An 18,955-nucleotide genomic window follows, 5' to 3' on the forward strand; every position below is an offset into this window, starting at 1 on the left:
TGTCATGTGATCAACTTGGTTGTAGCAATTGTCAGGATTTATTGCTGATCGTATTTACCCTCATTTTAGGAAAAATGTATTGTTCGGATTCACTGAATATGACAGGAAAGTTCCATTTAATTAATTTGCTTTTACTATGTTGACCAAATTTTATATTCACAAATCCAAATTCTTCAAAGAGCTGACTGTCCATATCAAACATTTCTTCAATATCTGAATATGCAAACAAATAAACTGTTAAGATGTATAACCACTGTAAGCTTTACACGATGTTTATTTAACTTTATTTATTTATTACAACCTTTAGTCCCCCTGTCATGTTTCTAGACACAAGTTGTAGACACAAGGTGCTGTAAACTTGTTGTTTACTTGCTTCAATGAAGCTCTTTATAAAATAATAATTCAAAAAATGCTAAAACAATTAGAATTAGTCACCATTTCATGTCAAGCTAAATCTGCGCTGGCCATATTAAAGAGATATGACAACCAAAAACAACTTGTAAGCTAAATTATACAAACATATAAGGTGACTTTAGATAAATCTTGTATTTTAAAACGAGATTAAAATATATATTTCACTGGACTATCTCTAAAACGAGCTTTTAATAACGTTTTTTGTTTGTTTTTTTTACAATGCATATAATGTGCAATTTTTAATACAGAAAAAAAGAATTATACTTTTTAAAAATGAAGCACTGAATTTCTTTTGTAATTTGTTTGCAAAACTTGGTCAAAAGTTGAATTTTTCAATATTTAAGCATAATTTTAAACTGTAAAAGCTGTTTTTTTTGAAGATGGGCTATATTTTTATTTTAAGTTATAATTTTTAAACAACAGTATTGGCACAATTCAATTATATAATTGCATTTTCAGAAACGGTTTAAAGTAAATTTGCTACTTTTTGTTGGTTTACTTTGCTTTTTTCACCATACTGTTCTTCTCCTTTTCAAAAAATTGTGTCTACTGCTAAACTTTGTGCTTTTCTTTTACCATGTTCAACACTTTCCCTAAAGAAAATGGAAATACATTTTGATCAAATAAAAAAAAAATTCAAATTAATCTTCCCTTAATCATCATTTATTACAAGCAACTTCTGATTAATTATGAGTCACCGGTGCTAAATTAAAATGTAGCTCAAGATTGGTGAAATACACTTTCTCCAGAGCAAATTACGAGGACGACACAGATGCAGATTTCTTCTTTTATTATATCGCAAACAATAATGACATCCAGGTATATTGTTAACAGTTTGCTGAGTGAAGAGTGAGACCATAGTGGCGAAAACATCATGAGCTCTCCTGTAGGAGCTTGTTGTGCAGTCTGAAGCCCTCAGATGTGGTTCACAGGCAGGTTACAGAGGACAGGTGGACTTGAGGCCGGAGGAAACGACCCACAGACAGTGAAAAACCTGTCTGTGGGTCCCTTCACACACACCACACCACACCACACCAGACCAGACCAGACCAGAGAGCACAGGGATTGCTTGGGACCTGCGAATGTCAAAGGGGGGGTTTTCTTCAACAGGACACACACTTGCATACGACACCAGCAGCTGTGTTCCTCCGATTCTTACAAAAGAAACAGAACACACATCGTCCTGACCTTTGATTTACCGCCTTCCTTGCCTTGAAACCAAGGAAAGGAGGTGGTTTTTAATTTCTATTTTACAGTCTGGAGTGTCATAACGTGATCCTGAGGGAACAAGGATCATTTTCACAAGTTGGTCACATTGTATCGGACCAACAAGGAGGCTGATTTCTCGAGATAAACCAGATTGTACTGACAAATGTCTCCATTTTTGGCTTCAGCTAGAACATTTAACAACTTGGCATTTTTATCAACCATGCCAAATTGCACTAGAAGATTAGCTGATTCTCTCCTGGACAGAGAACAGCTTGTAGGAAAGGAGAAAAAAAAAACCTTAGTTGAGGGCGCACACCAAAGGGAGACATCAGTAATATTCCCTGAAAGAGAGAGGGTTTCTCCTTTGGAAAATCCTAGTCTGCCACAATCCCATTGCATTTACAGACGAAGGAGGCTGTAAACCTCTTTCAAATAGCATCACAAACATCAAAACCAGCCCTTCCACAACCGAGAAACAGAGCTGTCTGAACCTGCCGAGCCAGCCTTTTTCCTTTGAGCACACAGAGACGAAAAGTTTCTCTCCTCATCATTCAAACCAATTAGTCTCTGATAAGGCGGCTCTGGTATTTTTTTTTGTTTTTTTAAAAAGGAATATTGTTCTGACAGCTTTGCCTCTGGCGCAGGTTAACATGCAGCAGTGCTACATCAACAGGTCACATTAGGCTCACAGTAGCCACTAGCAGGAGCTTGAGCAGCAGATCACCACATCCAGTACACACAGGAAGAGGAAAACTTGGCAAAGAAGCTAAGATAAGAAGTTCAGTTAAGCAGTGGAAGTCTTTATTAGCCAAGAACTGCATTGGAATGAAAAGGCTAATCAAAAAAAAAATTATAGGTTTATGCATTTATCAACATCATTAAATCTTAATGTTGTCTTTGATCGTCGTTAAAAGGACCAAAGATTTAGTGAAAACAGGGATGTGCAAGATTAATGAATCACCTTGCCAGCTTTAGTTAGAGGCAAGATGTTTCATTGTTTTCCTCCAAGGGGAGTGGAATGGTTGTTTTCTACAGCGTGGACTGGATTACAGTTATTTTCCAGTCTTTCCCAAAAGAAAAAAAAAAATAGCCGTCCTGTTTTAACTGTTACTGTTCCACAAAAGATCAAACGCCGAACGTTTGAGGAGAGCCACTCAGGAGACGTGTGCATACGTGTGTGTGAGGCGGTCTGTGGAAGTTCGCCTGTAGAGATCCTTCAGTACGTCAGCGTCAGACCGCTCTACAGACAAAAACAGCATACACAGATCACTTAGCATGTCCGCTGCTAGCGTTTCCTCACTAATCCTAAATTCCCATCCAGTTCATCCTTTAGTGCGATATTACAAAACTGCCAAATCTCTTAATAACAAGCTAAATTTACATTTCATATTTTCACAGAAAGCTGATCTTTTTTTTTTTTCTTTTTTTTCCTTTTTTTTCTTTTTTTTACTCAAAACCATTTTTATTATGCAGAACATATTTCACCCCTCAGAAATGTGATATCTTTGCACATCCCAGATATCAAACCTGGGGGGCTCACTTTGACTCCTCGTCATGCCTTTTTGCTTCCTCCTCAGGCTCTTGTTTGTAGCCTTCAGAGGCGCCATGGGACAACTGAGCATCTTCTATATAATTCCTATATTACACAAAACCCCCGCCAGGACCGACCGGTCAGGGTCCTAGAGGTGGGACAGAGGATTCAGTTCGACAAACGTCTGACATGCAAGGTCACGGGAAATGATCTCCTACAGAGGGGGAGACACACCCAGGGTCTTTATCAAGTGCTAGAGATTAGAAATGGTTTTAATCCCTGAACTCTGCTCAGGTTGCTGCTGTGACCCAGGGCGCTCACTGTCAGCAAAAAAAAAAAAGAAAAAAAAAAAAAGCCAAACAGGCTAAATCGGGCTTCTGGTGAATAGCTCAGAGCTGCTATTCACAAAGCTAAGTTTAAAACATTTAATTGTTGACTGCAGATAATTTATTAAACGGGATAATTCATCTAAAGCCTAGCAGTAGTTCATGTGCCACCATGACAAGAGTACAAAGCTGTGTTTTTTTTTAAGCCCCCGAGGTCCAAGGACAACAGTTTGAAACATTCGTATATACAGCCATTAAAATATTACCTAGTTCCACATGAAGAGAAATGGTATGCACACTTGAGAAGTGATGTTATAAAGCTACAGATTATTTCAATAACAAAGCCCCACAGACAATCTTATCGCATCGTATATGCTTTTTCCTGCCTTATCTCTCGAGAGTTTCACCAAGCTAGGCACCGACATACTACGACAGTGAAGGAGAGAAATAACAAAGAAAAAAAAAAATCCTAAATAAAAAAATAGACAAAAATAAATCTTACACATAAAGACACTGTCATTTCTTAAATTATCGTTTTTTTTTTTTTTTTAGTGCCCTACATTTTACACCCAGTCAAAAACATCTGCCTTCGGTTGGTCGGTAAGGCTGCGTGACAGACGGCCAGCCCTGTGTTAAACCTATGGTACTTCTAGACAACGTTATGTAAATTTACAGTATACAATTTTGGATTACCATGCAAGAATACTTTTTTGTGTAACATTTAATAGCTTGATCTACATCCAGGAATAATTTACATAGAAGGACAAAAGTTATTGGACCAGAGAGCGCGATGGGTAAATAACCATGGTGGTAAGTGCAGCCAAAGGAGATGAAGATGTGCGGGCGAGGTTTAGGTTAGGTGGAGGATGATGAGGAGGAGGAGGAGGGGGGAGGTGGAATGAAAGGGGTGGTGGAATGGCTGGGAGAGGAGGAGGAGGAGGAGGAGGTGGGTGGTGGGGATCCAGAGGAGCGCCTGGGTAATTGGGGTGTTGGTCCAATCCTCCGAGGTCCAAATCAGCGGCACTCCCACACTTTTACTGTTTGATCTACGCTCCCAGTGACCACGTAGGGAGCAGCCTTGTGGAAATCTGCGGAGGAAACAAAGATCATCAGAACAAAGCAAAAAAAAAAAAAAAAAAAAAAAAGAGGAAATCAACCTTGATTATGATGAGAAATACTAAAGAATGAGATTACTGCACATATTATCCCCTGTTCAACCTCTTTCTATCACAATAATACTAATATAAAGATGAATTTAACGTCAACTAAGTGACTAACAGTCACCCTGACCCAGTTTAACACCAACGGTCTCAACCTGTCGACACCTTTCCAATTACACGACTATGAGCTGTTTGGGCTGCCGGACACATGGTGATGTATTGTTTACTTGACTATCAACACTCACTTTCATTCTGTTTGATTCAACAAAAGCAGATGTGGACGTATACGTGCGCTGTTCCTTTGTGACCAGTCTGGGGATCAGGAGCAAACTGACGGTCATGAATTTAATTTCACTTAATCCAGATATTGTTAAAATGGGTCAAAATGAAGCTGAGCAGGTAACATTAAATATGAATGGGCCACCTAAGTGTGGGAAACACGTCATTCATCATCAAGTGATGATATCAAGCCATTGGAAACAGGTTCCAGACCTCTGGATCATCGCCCGTATTAAGATTTTTTCAACAAGGTTGAACAATGGAGCTTTTTGACAGCTCGCTCCCCCAGCTGGAAAAACAACGAGCCTATCAGAGCTTTGCAGGTAGAATTAATAAAAGGACACCATCTTCCTTTTCCAGAGTGAAAAAACATTACATTCATGAAAAATAACAGTGGAAAGTGTTGATAACATCATCGACGCAGCTGTACAGGTCATTGCAGGTCGACATCAAGTCGACCTGCAATGACCTGATGACGAACCGACCATGTACTCGCAACGTTCCTGGTTGATCTGCTACTAATGATTATTTTCATCATTAATTCATCTGTAGATTATTTTCCTCGATGAATCGATCAGTAATTTGGTCTATAAAATGTCAGTAAATATCGATCACTGTTTCCAAAACCCCAAAATGCAACCTCAGATGTCTTGTTTAGTCCCGACCAACAGTCCACAACCCAAAGATATTCAGTTTACTATCATAGTAAAAAAAACAGAAAATATTCATTAAAGCTGGAATGAGATAATTTTCTGTTTTTTTTCTCAGAGAACAATTCAAAGCAATATCAAAATAATTGGCCATTAATTTTGTCAATCGACTAGTTCTTCTTTGTTGCATATCATCCCTTTTCTCTTTTGAGAATTGCCATTTCAAAAAAAATAAAACTACCACTACTCAACTACTGAATTTGTTTATTTCTTCAATCATCATGAAAAACGTAAACTGCTCCGAGCGAGCGCTACCACAGCTTTTGTGTCCACTGAAAATGACAAACAACATTGATACGTGACTCGCTACTGATTGGTTGGTCGGTGAAAAACAAAATGATCGTCCCAAACAGAATTCGCTCACAGGAACGACATGCAAATATATTTGGATTATCAGGTTATTAGAAAAGCTGAATGCCAACACATTTAAGGAAAAGTAATTGGTGTTGTATTGTGTGTACAGACAGGACAATGGTTTTAGAGAATAACAATTTTTTTTTTTTTCAATGAACAAAGGTGCTTTGTCTTTTTCACACCGCTCCAGAATTCATCACATCAATAGCTCACAGCGATATCCTCTTTAGTTGAAGCAGGACTTAAGAGGCCTGGGTTTCAAACAGCTTGCCAAGGAAAAGTTGGCTGAAGAGCTCCTCAAGAGAATTCCTGAGCCTTGATCTGCTGAAAAGCCGCAGATTCGAGGAGGGGGAGGCGGGAAAATCCTGGAGCGCTTGTCTACCTCTTAAACCCCAGCTGCCAGTAACCCTCAGGACGCTCAACACACCGGCCGTGGAGAAGCTGAGCTTCTTTACAAATACTCAACCTTCCTCTACCACTAAACACTGAGCGTGAAATACGGAGGATCTTCACTCACCTCAAGAGACCAACTGAGAAAACAACAAGCTTTTTTTGGGGGGGAGTGGGGGGGGTGGGGGAGGTGGCTGCTTACCCAGAGAGGTAACAAAGTGTTCGTGGGCACACAGGGTTTTCATGCAGCGTTTGTTCTTGTAGTCCCAGATCCTTAAGGTCTTGTCATCCGCACAAGTCACAATAAACTTGCCTCCTGGGTGGAAGAGGATACCACGCACCCAGTTGTCATGGCCAACCTGCGAGACAGACAGACAGACGCTGCTGACGACCAAATCATCTCACTGATGAAGCACAAATGTGAATGTGAAGCACTCTAGACCAAAAACATTAAATCTAATGGTTTAGGTTAGTAGCCTAAGATGGTTCCTCACCAGTGTCATAAGGCACATGCCAATGCTAACATCCCACATCTTGATGGTTTTGTCTCTGGAGCCAGACAGCAGGAAGGGGCCTGGCTTACCGCTCTTCTTGGACTGGTTAGGCACAAAAAAGGACAGAAAAAAAACCCAAAGTGAAATATCAACAATGGTGCAAAACAAATACAGCATGTTTGTAATTCATTATTGCAACTCGGAAGAAAACATTTCATAATTAATGCAAAGAAAACAGATCATATTAAACATCATTATTCAAATAGATGCATTTTTGTCACAAAACCGTCACCTTCAGATATTGTAAAGGAAAAGTCAAAGTCTGATAATACAGGGCTGCAACTATTCATTATCTTTACTACCGATCAATCTGCCGATTACTGTCTTGATTAATCGTTCAGTCTGTAAAATGTCAGAAAATATAGAAAAATGCCCTTTATAATTTACCAGAGTCCAAGGTGACGTCCTTAAATCTGACCAACCGCCAAAAACCCAACAATGTTGCAGCAACTCCTCACATTTATGGCACTGAAACCAAAAATCTTTGGCTTTTTTGATTGAGAAGTGATTGAAATGATGAATATATTATCAAAATAGTTGCCAATTAATGTTCTCCCAATAGACTTAACGACTAATCTAAAGTAATACAAATTATTTTTTAAAGCAGTCTCTTTTTTTTTTTTTTTTTTTTTTTTTTTTTTAAAAAGGAACTGCATTGTGGTCTTACATCGATTCCCGTTTCACTACAACAACAATAAAAAGGAAGTGAAGTGTAATTTAAATCCCCTCGTCATGAGTCACCATTAGAGTAGAGAGAGGTTCACTTAATTTACTACAAAATACAAGATGTTTGAAAGCTGCGTCAGGCGCTAACAGTCATTACATGCCAGATGGCTTTGACTGCATCAGCGGAGATTGTGTTCAAACAGCCTTGCAGGTACATGTAAACAATAACTAGAAATTTGGGAAAGGAGTCGTGTTTTAGTGTAAAACATCTCAGCGGAAACTGCATCAGAAGACACAGAGTAGCAGAACATCCCCGAATAAAAACACTTGCGGGCGATTGTGAGTGTTTCACGTTGCTGGTAACTAGCACGAGAGCACATGTGCAAACATCTGTGTGACAACATCTGTCTCTCTGGCTTCAGGTCTGCCCAGAGTCAACAACTCCATCAGTCCAATTAACAGGCATTAATATGCAAATTCTGTACAGGTTTAATTTTAGTCGAGTCAGTTTTATTTATAAAGCACCAAATCACATCAGAAGTGATCTCAGGGCTCTTTTCACATAGATCAGGTCTAGACTGTACTCTTTATTTTACAGAGACCCAAAACTCCCCTGTGAGCGAGCACTTGGCGACAGCGGCAAGAAAAAAACACTCCCCTTTGAGTTTAGTTAAGTTACAAAAACAACACCAAAAATCTGCTTCTGAGCAAGTGAATCCTGTTTTTCACTTCTCACAACTGCTGCGAGGGAAAATATTGTTTTAATCTGACAAGGCCAGAATTGGACACAGTTGATCACAAGGCATGAGGAGGGAGTGTGGGCTGACTCTCGGTCATGCTGCACACACACACACACACATACACACACACTCTTCATTTCAAGCTGGTCTGTTAACATGGCTGTCAGTCTGAGCAGTGACGGATAAGACTCGCTGACATGGCTACGGATGTAGAAGGGGAACATACTCTCCGTCATCTTATAGCATGAGAAAGACCATGTTATCACGGAGAGATCGGATCGAATAAAACTTTGTTTGCCTCAGTACTTAACCATGAGTTTACCTGTTACATCTGCTTTCACTCAAGGAAATACACGAGCTCCATCACGATGCTTTGTGTGAGATTGGCAGTGAATGGTTGTGTGTATATAACAAATGCGTGACTGTGTGGCTGGTTTTTCTTGTCATTCATTGTCTCATTTGGGCCAAAATGTGGAAAATGTGTTTCCAGTTCCACTATTTCTCACCAGTTATCACATTCTGACTGCTCTGCTACTGATCGACTGTCCTCTCTGCTGTTCTTTCATGATCAATCACATTGAACATCATGAGTTTAATGGGTTATTTTAGTTCTGTGCCTTAATTTCAGTAATTGTACATCTACATTATGTCAATCTACTCTAACTAATAGTGTACCTGTGTGCTCCAACTGTATAACTGACTTAGAAACTGCACAACGAAAAGACACCTAAAAAAAAAAAAAAAAAAAAAAAAAAAGACTCATACCCTCCAGACCTGAAGATGTTTCTGATAAACAGGAGGTCTGAGCAGTCTCTTACCTCAGAGCCTGTGGCGTCGAGGATGGTGGGGTAGGCGCTCTCTGGCGCCCAGGAGATGCACTCCACCACGTGCTCATGCTCCCTCAGTTCAGCCTTGCACTCTTTGGAGGCCACGACCCACACGCGCACCGTCTGGTCGTTGGAGCAGCTGGCAACCAAAGTGCCGTCCTGGTTGGGCCGCACCATACGGACCCACTCCCTGTGGCCTGTGAAGGTCTTCACACAGTAACTAATGGGCAAAAAAAAAAGAGAAAAGTTATCACGTTGTCAGACTGGATGTGACTAATGAAGCTGAACATCATGCTAAAACTGAGGTTTTAAGGATGTCTTCAGAAAAAAAGCGTACCCAGTTGCAACCTCCCACATTTTCATGGTTTTGTCCCTTGAGGCAGAAATGATGTGGTCTCCATTGGGCATGATGGCTACAGACGAAACATTGTGGTCATGTCCTGGAAAACAAAAGACGAGAGCAAGAAGTCAGTTAAGAGCCACAGACTATTATAAATTAAAATATAATTTAATAATTTCAGACCTCAACATATGATCCCTTTAATCTTCACTTATTTCCTTTAAACAGAGGAATCATACAGAAAATTCACTTATCAGCCACAATATTCTATTTATTTATTTTTTTACATCTTCAGCCACCAACAGCGCCAAAAAGCTCCGGGTTTGGGCGCAATTAGCCAATTAAATGACAAGCGAGGCGGCCAATTTGCTGGGGCTTACTTTGTTCCACGGAGAATAAGAGATGCCTAATTACCTAGGTGCTGGGCCATATTTAAGCTGCTAAACAGACGAAGACAACAGTAAGTATACTCTGAAAGGCCAGCTTAACTGAGTGCGTGTGAGTGTGCGTCTGTGCACGCGCACATGCCATCAGGCTATAATAATGGGTGGCAGCCACACAGAAAAGTGCTATCTAGTGCTGAAGAGGATAATTAAGCTGCTGTCCAAATCAGCTCTAATCTACTTCACCAGTTGGCCTCATGTTTTTTTTAAGATGTGAAAAAAGGTGGAGTGGATGGAAAAAAAAAAAAAAAAAAAAGAGGAGGAAAGGTTGAGTACGACGAGTTAAAAGTGAATGAAGATGGAGAACAAAGCATCGGTTTAATAGGAGGAGGAGACCTTGATCTCTGCACTATAAGTTGTTTTTTTTTCTGCGCAGCGTGAACGCAGCTCATCTGTTTGAAGAAGCGTGCCAGCAGCTCACACCCACCATTAAAGAAAAAAAAAAAAAGAAAAAAAAGAAAGAAAGATTGGCAGCCAGTGAAATCTGTTGCTCACTTGCACAAAATGCCGGATTTACAACTCCGGCGAGCTTCTTGTCTGTTTGCCAAGAAGGTTTATTTATTTAATTGATATTCATTCATGGCAGCTTCACAGTCAGACATTAATGGGCGCTTCTAGTGGAGGTTTGAAGACGAGAGCTAAATAAATTGTGAAATGCTGAGGCTTCGTATTGTTTAAACTGCTGCTGGCTGGTGGGAGTGGGGGGCGGTGGCGGGGTGATTCCTATGGTGGTCCCTAAAATCAGAAGAGCCTGAAGGTACATGTACGCTATGCTGCCATCATTTACTTGGCAATTAGGGTGTTAAACAGGGGGGGGAGTACGCCTGAGGGCTGCTTCAGTGATGACATGACCAATGGCGTAGTAGATTCACTGATAGGAAAATGAGTGTAGATGGGCTTATTAAAAAACCTGAAACGATTCTTTACTATTAAATGTTGTAAAGAGCCTGTAGGAGTATCCCGTGGCGGGGAGAGGCTACTAAGAGAGACGACTAAAACTGTCCATTTGTCAAGAGCTGCTCGTGAATCTCAGCAGAGGGTGAGGCTGTGAATTGGAGCAGACTGAGCCTCATCCACGGCATCAAATGTGATAACGAACAGCATCTGCATCACCTGAGCCCCGCGCACAGTCACAAGCTGGTTTTCACAAGCGACGTTTATACAGCAATGATGCGGAAACCATAACGAAGCGCGTTCAACACGGGTAACACGGATGGTAGCAGCTGTGATAATTGTCCGCAGATTTCGGACAATGCTCGTCTTTCTGCTTTATCTTGTCAAAAAAAAAGTGGGTGTCTGCAGGGTTCACCAAGTTAAATTCAAGACATTTTAAAAGATCTTTTTTGTATTTAGAAAGCCATTAATACTCTTGATATGATATGATAACTTAAAATAAACATAATCTGGACTCAGACAAGCAGCAGAAAAAGGATCAATTAACCAAAATGAAACTAAAATGAGTTAAGTTTGTAGCAAAAACAAACACTTGTCCATTATGCGTTGATGAGCTGCCTATCTACGGTAGCTGACAGTAGCGACACGGTTTGCTCCAGTTTTGATGGTGCTGACTGAAACTCCAAAACAAAGGATTCAACAGCCTCCTGCACGTACAGTCCACTGTCAAAGCAATCACACTCTCAGGTTAGAGATGTATAACATCTCCTGACAGCCTGCGATCGGATACAAAAACATTTCAACTAGTATTACTTCCTGCAAGAGAAAATATTAGACTTTTATAAATTCAATTTAAGGAAACTTTTTTTTTTGAGGAAACTCAATTAAATGCTTTTTAGGATCTGCAGAAACCCTGTTAAAGAAATTGTGTTTTTATCTTCTTACCATGCATGGTCCTGATGCACTCGAAGCCTTGGAAGTCCCACAGCTTGATAGTCATGTCTGCAGAGCAGGAAGCTAGCAGTTTTCCGGTCTGGTCAAAAGAGATGTCCTGCACCGAATCTGTGTGGCCCTTCAGTGTGCGTTCAAAGTCTCCTGTCTCGTAGTCCCACACCTGAAGACGAGCACATATATCAACTTTAGAGAGACCGACATATTACAGAACATAAAAAATAAACATCACAGCCTGTATACCGCTGAGAAACGCTCTTCTGTTCATTTCTGAGCTGAATCCCTTTCCAAACACCAGCAAAGCCCCCAAATGTCACATCATCTGTGGCCCCATGTCACTCTGTTTCTCAGCTAAACAGTCCAGCAGCCAAAATATGCTGAGAGGACAAACAGAGAGAACCAAGCTGAGCAGAGAAGTCACATTACAGCCTCCACAATAAGACATGCTGATGGCAGAATTATTAAAAATGACTGTACTGCCATGACTTTTGTCCCAAGAGCTCATACAAGCCACACCACACTCCCTTTATATATTGAATTACAGGATCTGTGACGCATTACTGTTGCTAATGGCCCAGACACATGTGCCAGGATGCTGATTAGGGTTACAGTTAGGACTGATAAAAGCCAAGAGAGAGTTTATTGTGCCGAGTACGCCACTGCCAGTTGGAGTACAGACAGAATATGGAGTGAATAGTAGTAAAGCCTGATTTTCTAGCCTGAGAAAGCTGTTATGTCCTCTCTGGCTTTCAAGCAGACAGACGGTTTGTCAGAGGGATAAACCCTCCTTGGTTCCTCTCTTGGGGTGGGGGATTTTGGGCAGACGGTTACAGGAGACCCCCACCCTCTCCTCCTCCTCCTCCTCCACTACTCCCCCAGCCCTTCTGCCTCCCCCCTCTAAAGGAAGCTACAGACAGTGCAGATGGCTGCGAGGTACAAAGTGCACAGGGGGGGTTTATCCTAGAGAAGATCAATGTAGTTAATGTGTTTGGAGGTACACCAGGTCTACTCATAACTGTATTCAGCAGCAGCATCTTAGGCACATAATCCATTGGCTGCCTGTAACTCAACTCTAAGAAACTGATCATTCTCACTGGCACTTCTTTAGAGCATCATTAACGCAGCTGGCTGCCAAACAACTTGCCCTATTTCACAATGATTAATAGTTAACATTCTTTCAGAGAAAATGCCTTGGATCTTAGTCATTCAAAGGCCAACAATAACACAAAGACTTTCTTTGTATGTGCCATTCATGAAGTAAACGACGGGTAAACTGACACACAAGCTCTTTGGCCCTTGTCTAAATTAAACCTGCCTCTGGTTGACATGTTTGAGCGAGCACAGCTCTGCACTCAAAACCTGCTGATTTACATACTGTGAAAGGTTAGACGTGAACTCGAGGTAACATCTCGCCATGCAAAGATCTGCCTCGTTAGCAGCAGAGGAGGAGAGAGGACGAGGAAAATGAAGGGGAGGATGATGCAAAACTAACAGAGTGAGGGACAATACAAACACAGGAGTGAGTAAGAAGAGAAAGGGCAAAAACAGGGTACAATTTGGCTTAGAAAGCAAAACCCTGTGACACTTAACACCGTGCACGCTGATGGGAAGAGAAATAGCAGGAAGACGGTCTCTATCCTGGTTCCAGACCCCTGACTCGCTGCCCACATCTGACTTGCTCAGCGATTTATAGGTCTAGGTTATAGGTCTGGAGTTGTGCCCATAGGTTGGAGAAATAACTGACTGTTGACATCACCTTCCTACATAGCGTGCTAACCAAGTAGCTAGTTAAACACATCCATGAACTACATAAAATAACCAAATATTTCCAAAGCGTAGATTAGATTCACGCAGCTGTACAGAAATAACAACTCCTAAAACACAACATTTCATTGACTGTCCTGAAAATTGTTAACTTCTCTAAGGTTGCAACTAATTATTATTTTTATTTGATTATCTTCTCGATTAATTAATGCACCAGTTTATCTACTACACATTTAACATTTAAAAATGCCAGCCAAAGTTCCCTGAAACCAAAAGTGCCATCTTCAAATAGCTTGTTTTAATCAAACTAACAGCACAAAACCTCAAAATATTCAATTTACTTTCACATAACACCAAGACAGGAAGCAAAGTGAGAAGCTGGAAATAGGTTTTTTTTTTTTTGATAATTGAACAATTGTTTCAAGCAGAAATGCCAAACATTTCCTGTTTGCAGCTTCTCAAATTTGAGAATTTGAAGCTTTTCTGTGTCATACATGAGTAAACTGAATTTCTTTGGATTATTCACTGTTGATCAGACAAAACAAGACATTTGAAGACGTCACACATTTTTCCCTATTTTCTGACATTTTATATTTTAAAATAGTTGATTTCTCAATTAACTGCAGTTTCTGCGTTGTCTGAAATATTAGTTGGCTGATAGACGTCTCACTACTCATTGATGAGGGCAAAACAAGACAAAACAGCTCTCCTCCCAGAAATAAAATCAGCTATCATAAGCATAATGTGAAACTCTGTAGCGTTCAGGCTGATTATCAGGCTGGGCGGCCTTTACTGGCGTGAGGTGGAAAGCAGATGAGCTCCTCAGTCAGTGACAGAGTGTAAGAGCTCAAAAGGTCTACTCCTCAATTAAAAATTCAACAGATCTGTTCAAAGGGAGGAAAGTAGGACACAAAGGGAGTGCAGGTCAGGCCACAGAGAGAGAAAAAGGCAGAGGTGCAAGAAGGCGGAGCAGAATTTTAGATGTCAGCCCAAGTCTGGCTCCTCCTGAGGCATGGAGGGCTCTGATGGTGGGTAGTCATGGTGGGGCAGCTGATGCTTAAAGTGGAGGATAAATGGAGGGTGGCAGAGGGAGGGAGAGGCGGTGTTGGAAAAGGAAGAAGATGCCAAAACGAGGAGAGGAATCCCTGCTGTGTGGGTGTAGCCGAGGAGGAAATGTACATGTGTCTCTTATTGTCTCATGAATAAAATACACAGAACAAACAGCTCAACAGAATATTGGTATTGTGCAGCGAGGCAAGGATGAGACGCTGCTGCAGAAATAGCCTAGAGACAGATCATGGAGTTTATATATGGAATCTAGGGATACATAGATGACAGAGAGAGAGAAATACATGTGTAATCCAGGGCGTGTCTACAGAGGAGAGTTAGAGCAGTGGAGGAAAAGCTGAGGAGCGAGGTATTAGAGAGAAGAAGTCAACAGAGGGAGCAAAAGCTGCCTCCAAGCTGATACTAAACTAAAATACCGCTGCGTTGATTTTAAACCTGAATCCTATTGTTCTAATGTGGGGAGGACATGTGACAATCTGACAAAACAGCAACAGAAGACTGCAGTCTGTCTCACAAGCAGCCGCCTCTCTGCTGTCCAACAAGATGCTGTGATGCGGTTCATTTCCAAATTTCAAGCTGGCCTGATCTCTGAAGACAAACAGAGGAAGCTCCAACAATCAGGCAACTGATAAATCTTTACAATGTGTTTTTGTCTCTGAAACCGACATACAAAATTATCTTCAAACATTTCTCATGAGTAGAAATATTTGCTGTAGTCTACACATCTTCATGGAAACATTATCCTCCCCAAATATCACCCAAGCAGAGTCACAGCTGTGCTACCTGGTCAACCTGAGGATCTGTAGCTGGAGACATCGTGCACCAAATAACAGGATTTGCAGAAAACAGCCTGAACTGAACATCAGTTGTGGTTATTTACACTCATGATATACCGAGAAACACCTTGTCTTGTGTGACTTGATGTTTTACACTAATGCTGAATTTATACTTAAGTGAAAAGTGTCATGTGACAGCGTGTGGGCTGACGCTTTATCACATGACATTTTGTAATTATAGTTCAGATGTTACTATAACAACCAAAAGTCCAGCACAGCTGAGTTTTGTTTACATTCCAGACAGACAGAAATGGCAGCACATGCTGAACATAATGGATCAGGGTGAACAGTTCATGTTTGACTTTAGTGAGTGGAACAAGAGGAAAGAGGGATGGTCTGCCGGATCTCTAATCCAGATCCAAGGAGAATGTATCAGTTTATCAGGCAGATGAGGGAAATTGCAAAGAAATGCATTCAATAACTGGTCGACTGAATTGAATTGAATGAATTCTCATTAAGAGAAGGTCCTCAAGGTAGATTGTGTCAACATTAATCCTGCAAACAATTTGATTTATATTCAGAGCCTGAGGCAAAAAATAAATCTAATTTTACTCTTATTCCTGAATCTCTAACCTGACTCGCCAGATGGTTTGTTACACAGAACCATCTGAAAAGTCGTCCATGGAAACTGTACTTTCAAAGAAATACTTGGCAGGTGATTGGATGAACCATCTGTCCATCACTGTCTATCACCGTCTTACCTTGTGAGGCAGCTGGATTCGTGGCACTGACTGCTCTGAACCACTGGTGGTTTGGACACAAGCGCATAACTTGAAGCCTGACAAGATGAATTCAGCTGCTTCGCAAGGTAACTGAATCACTGCCAAACATATTTTTTCTATTTATTATGATGCTTCATTGATTCATGTTTCAATCACATGTCTTCAGTAAATAATATATTAAAATGAAAGATATTAGAAAAGCGTAGCAGTCACTGTTTATTCCAGGAAAACCGATTTTTCAAGCTTATTGTGAGACTTCTAAGGGTATTTATTCTCTTTGCGGTGTACTGAGAGATAGATGCTTGTCTGTAAAGAAACATCAATAGATGCAGAAAACAGATCAGGGTTATCAAATAATGTGTGAAGGAAGAGAACAAGCCAGCAGTGATTTCACTGATAGACTTATCAACTTATAAACTTATCAGTGAAATCACCTGCTGCAGCTTTTGAAACCCCTGAAAAACTGTTGAAAAACCATAAAAAAAGATTAAAGAAACCACAATTTCCACCATCCGGCAGCACTGACCTTTATTGTTGCGTCCTCAGAAGCCGACACCATGACACTGAAGACTGGGTGGAAGATGACGCGGGTGACCGGACTGCGGTGGCCACTCAGCGCGTACCTTTCTGGCGGGCGTGGGATCCACTCTTTGGGGTCGCGCTTCTGTGTGACGGGCCCACCCAGGGTGATCTCCTCCTTCGCTTCATTCAGTTTGGATTCAAGTTCCATCACCTGCGGAGAGCACACAGGTACAAGTTAGCAGTGTAGAGGCAGATGGTGAAATATATAGAAACATGTCTAGAAGGAGGGAATGTAAAGATTCTTAAGATATTAGCTTTTAGGTTTGTGCGAGTCTGTGTTTTAGACAAATTATCATACATCAACAGTGGGGTTAATGTTTTGCTTGGAAGACTTTGATTTGGTGTTCACAGCGGATCCAACAGTAATGTCACGAACCGTTCACAAGACTACAATCCCCACAAGCATTCTTTGAGGAGGAAAAAACCCACAAACCTTCTTTTGTAATCTGATGACTGAGGTCCATTTTTTTTCCAAAAGGCCGGCGTACTTCTTATCCAATTCTTCATTCTACAGAGAAAGAAAAAAACAAAACAAAACAGGATATCAGGAAAACAGACGAAGAAAGCCAATCAAAGACGTGGGCTCAGCATAATCGGTACGGCCTGTGGGAGGGGACCAGCTGGGGTGGCATGTTGAGGTCTTTGGCTATAGTAAGAAAGAACAGGGAATTATTTACACACCCCTCACAGGCCAACACTGACTGCCAGACACTGCCAACCTACTGTACGACACATACGCACAAATACATACATACCACACACACATAAACACACACCCTAGTCCTAATCCTTCTCACACAAGCTAATCTCCTGCAGACAAGAAAGGCTTAGGCAGCTTACAGCCACACACCCGGTACTAGAGGCAGCGGTGGAAGTTAACTTGCGGCAGACAGAAGCCTGATTCCACCTGCAGGCTAATACCAGGAGGCGGCCGCTACCTTTTACATAATGACCTGCTGAGGAACCTCATGGTACATACAGTCTCTGTTTCATACTGCCAACAGATTACATGTAGAGGAAAGAAAACAAAACAAAAACGGCATGTTCTCTCTGTAGCTAAATACAAACAAACTTTTTCTCGATTAGTTGTTTGGTCTAGGACAGAAATTGGTGACGTCTTCCAATTGCTTCCTTCATCCAACCAACAATCTAAAATACAATGATATTTAATTTACTACCATGTAAGACAAAAAAAGCAGCAAATCTTCTCATTTGAAAAGCTGGAGTAAGGAAATTGTGTCTGCAAATGTATTTTAACAATGAAACTATTATCAAAACCATCACAGTTTAGTGTTTGTTTCAGCTCTAAATAAAACCAAAAACTGAAATTAGCTAGTATTTATGAAGGTCTCAAGATCTGACTAAGTTGTTTATGTTCATAAATACTATAATGATTAAACTAGAACATTCATGAGGTTGAGAAGAACGTTCATCTTTTACTTAAATGGAAACAGGGCTGCAAATAACTAGAGCTACAACGATTAGTCAATTAATCACCAACTTATTTCTATAATTGATAAATCAAAAAAAGGGATGTCAACAGTTAGCCGTGTAAAAGAAAACTGAATAGTAGGTTATCATTTGATGTATTCCTTAAATATATCATACATGTTACAGATAGTGTTTTAAGTTCAGTTTAGTGTTAGTTTGTGTTTCACACATTTTCTAAATTCCACTGTGCTGTTTCTTTTCTAAACTTAGTTCTTTGCTGTGTAAGATGAGGCAGTTGTGTGTTTAACAGTGAAGTTTATTCTGTTGTACCCTTACCTGAGCCAGTGATAAGATAAACTGTAGTTATATAGATGTTTATGTGTAAAACTGATAAGCTTTTAGAGAATAGTGTGGTTTGTCCTTAATTTAATATAGTAGTAACGTTATTTTGTGATGCCACCTGGTGCATGCTTATGTACTGTCATATATGGTTGTGAAGAAAGACTGTTCCTAGGTTAGCTGAACTTTTGACTTATGTTTCTATCTGAGGGTTGTTTGCTGACCTGTACGGTTAGTAAACAGATGTCTTAAATTCTGTACGACTAGTATTTAAGGGACTGGTTAAGTGCCAACCTTTCAGACAAAGAAAAGCGAGGTGGTATGTATCTTTGTCTCCAGAACTATGATGCATTATACTTCTGATTGTATTATTTGATTACATTATTTCATAACCTGACAATGCTCTCTTTGTGTGTTTATTGAGT

At 40.5% G+C, this 18,955-nt stretch overlaps 1 protein-coding gene across 4 annotated transcripts in view; it reads right to left on the reverse strand.

Moving 5' to 3' along the window:
• Nucleotides 1-1,187: 1,187 nt before the first annotated feature.
• Nucleotides 1,188-18,955, reverse strand: part of LOC122983656 (lissencephaly-1 homolog) — a 45,847-nt gene continuing 28,079 nt past the window's right edge. For all 4 annotated transcript variants that reach the window (XM_044353620.1, XM_044353621.1, XM_044353622.1 and 1 more), the window contains exons 4-11: nt 17,194-17,268; nt 16,705-16,911; nt 11,783-11,951; nt 9,498-9,600; nt 9,152-9,380; nt 6,868-6,969; nt 6,576-6,732; nt 1,188-4,568 (exon numbers count right to left, since the gene is read on the reverse strand). In XM_044353620.1, coding sequence (XP_044209555.1) covers nt 4,495-4,568; nt 6,576-6,732; nt 6,868-6,969; nt 9,152-9,380; nt 9,498-9,600; nt 11,783-11,951; nt 16,705-16,911; nt 17,194-17,268 — 1,116 coding nt within the window. In that variant the 3' untranslated portion in view covers nt 1,188-4,494. The remainder of the gene's footprint in view (nt 4,569-6,575; nt 6,733-6,867; nt 6,970-9,151; nt 9,381-9,497; nt 9,601-11,782; nt 11,952-16,704; nt 16,912-17,193; nt 17,269-18,955) is intronic.

The sequence above is a fragment of the Thunnus albacares genome, chromosome 6 (genome assembly GCF_914725855.1).
Source record: "Thunnus albacares chromosome 6, fThuAlb1.1, whole genome shotgun sequence".
NCBI lineage: Eukaryota > Metazoa > Chordata > Actinopteri > Scombriformes > Scombridae > Thunnus > Thunnus albacares.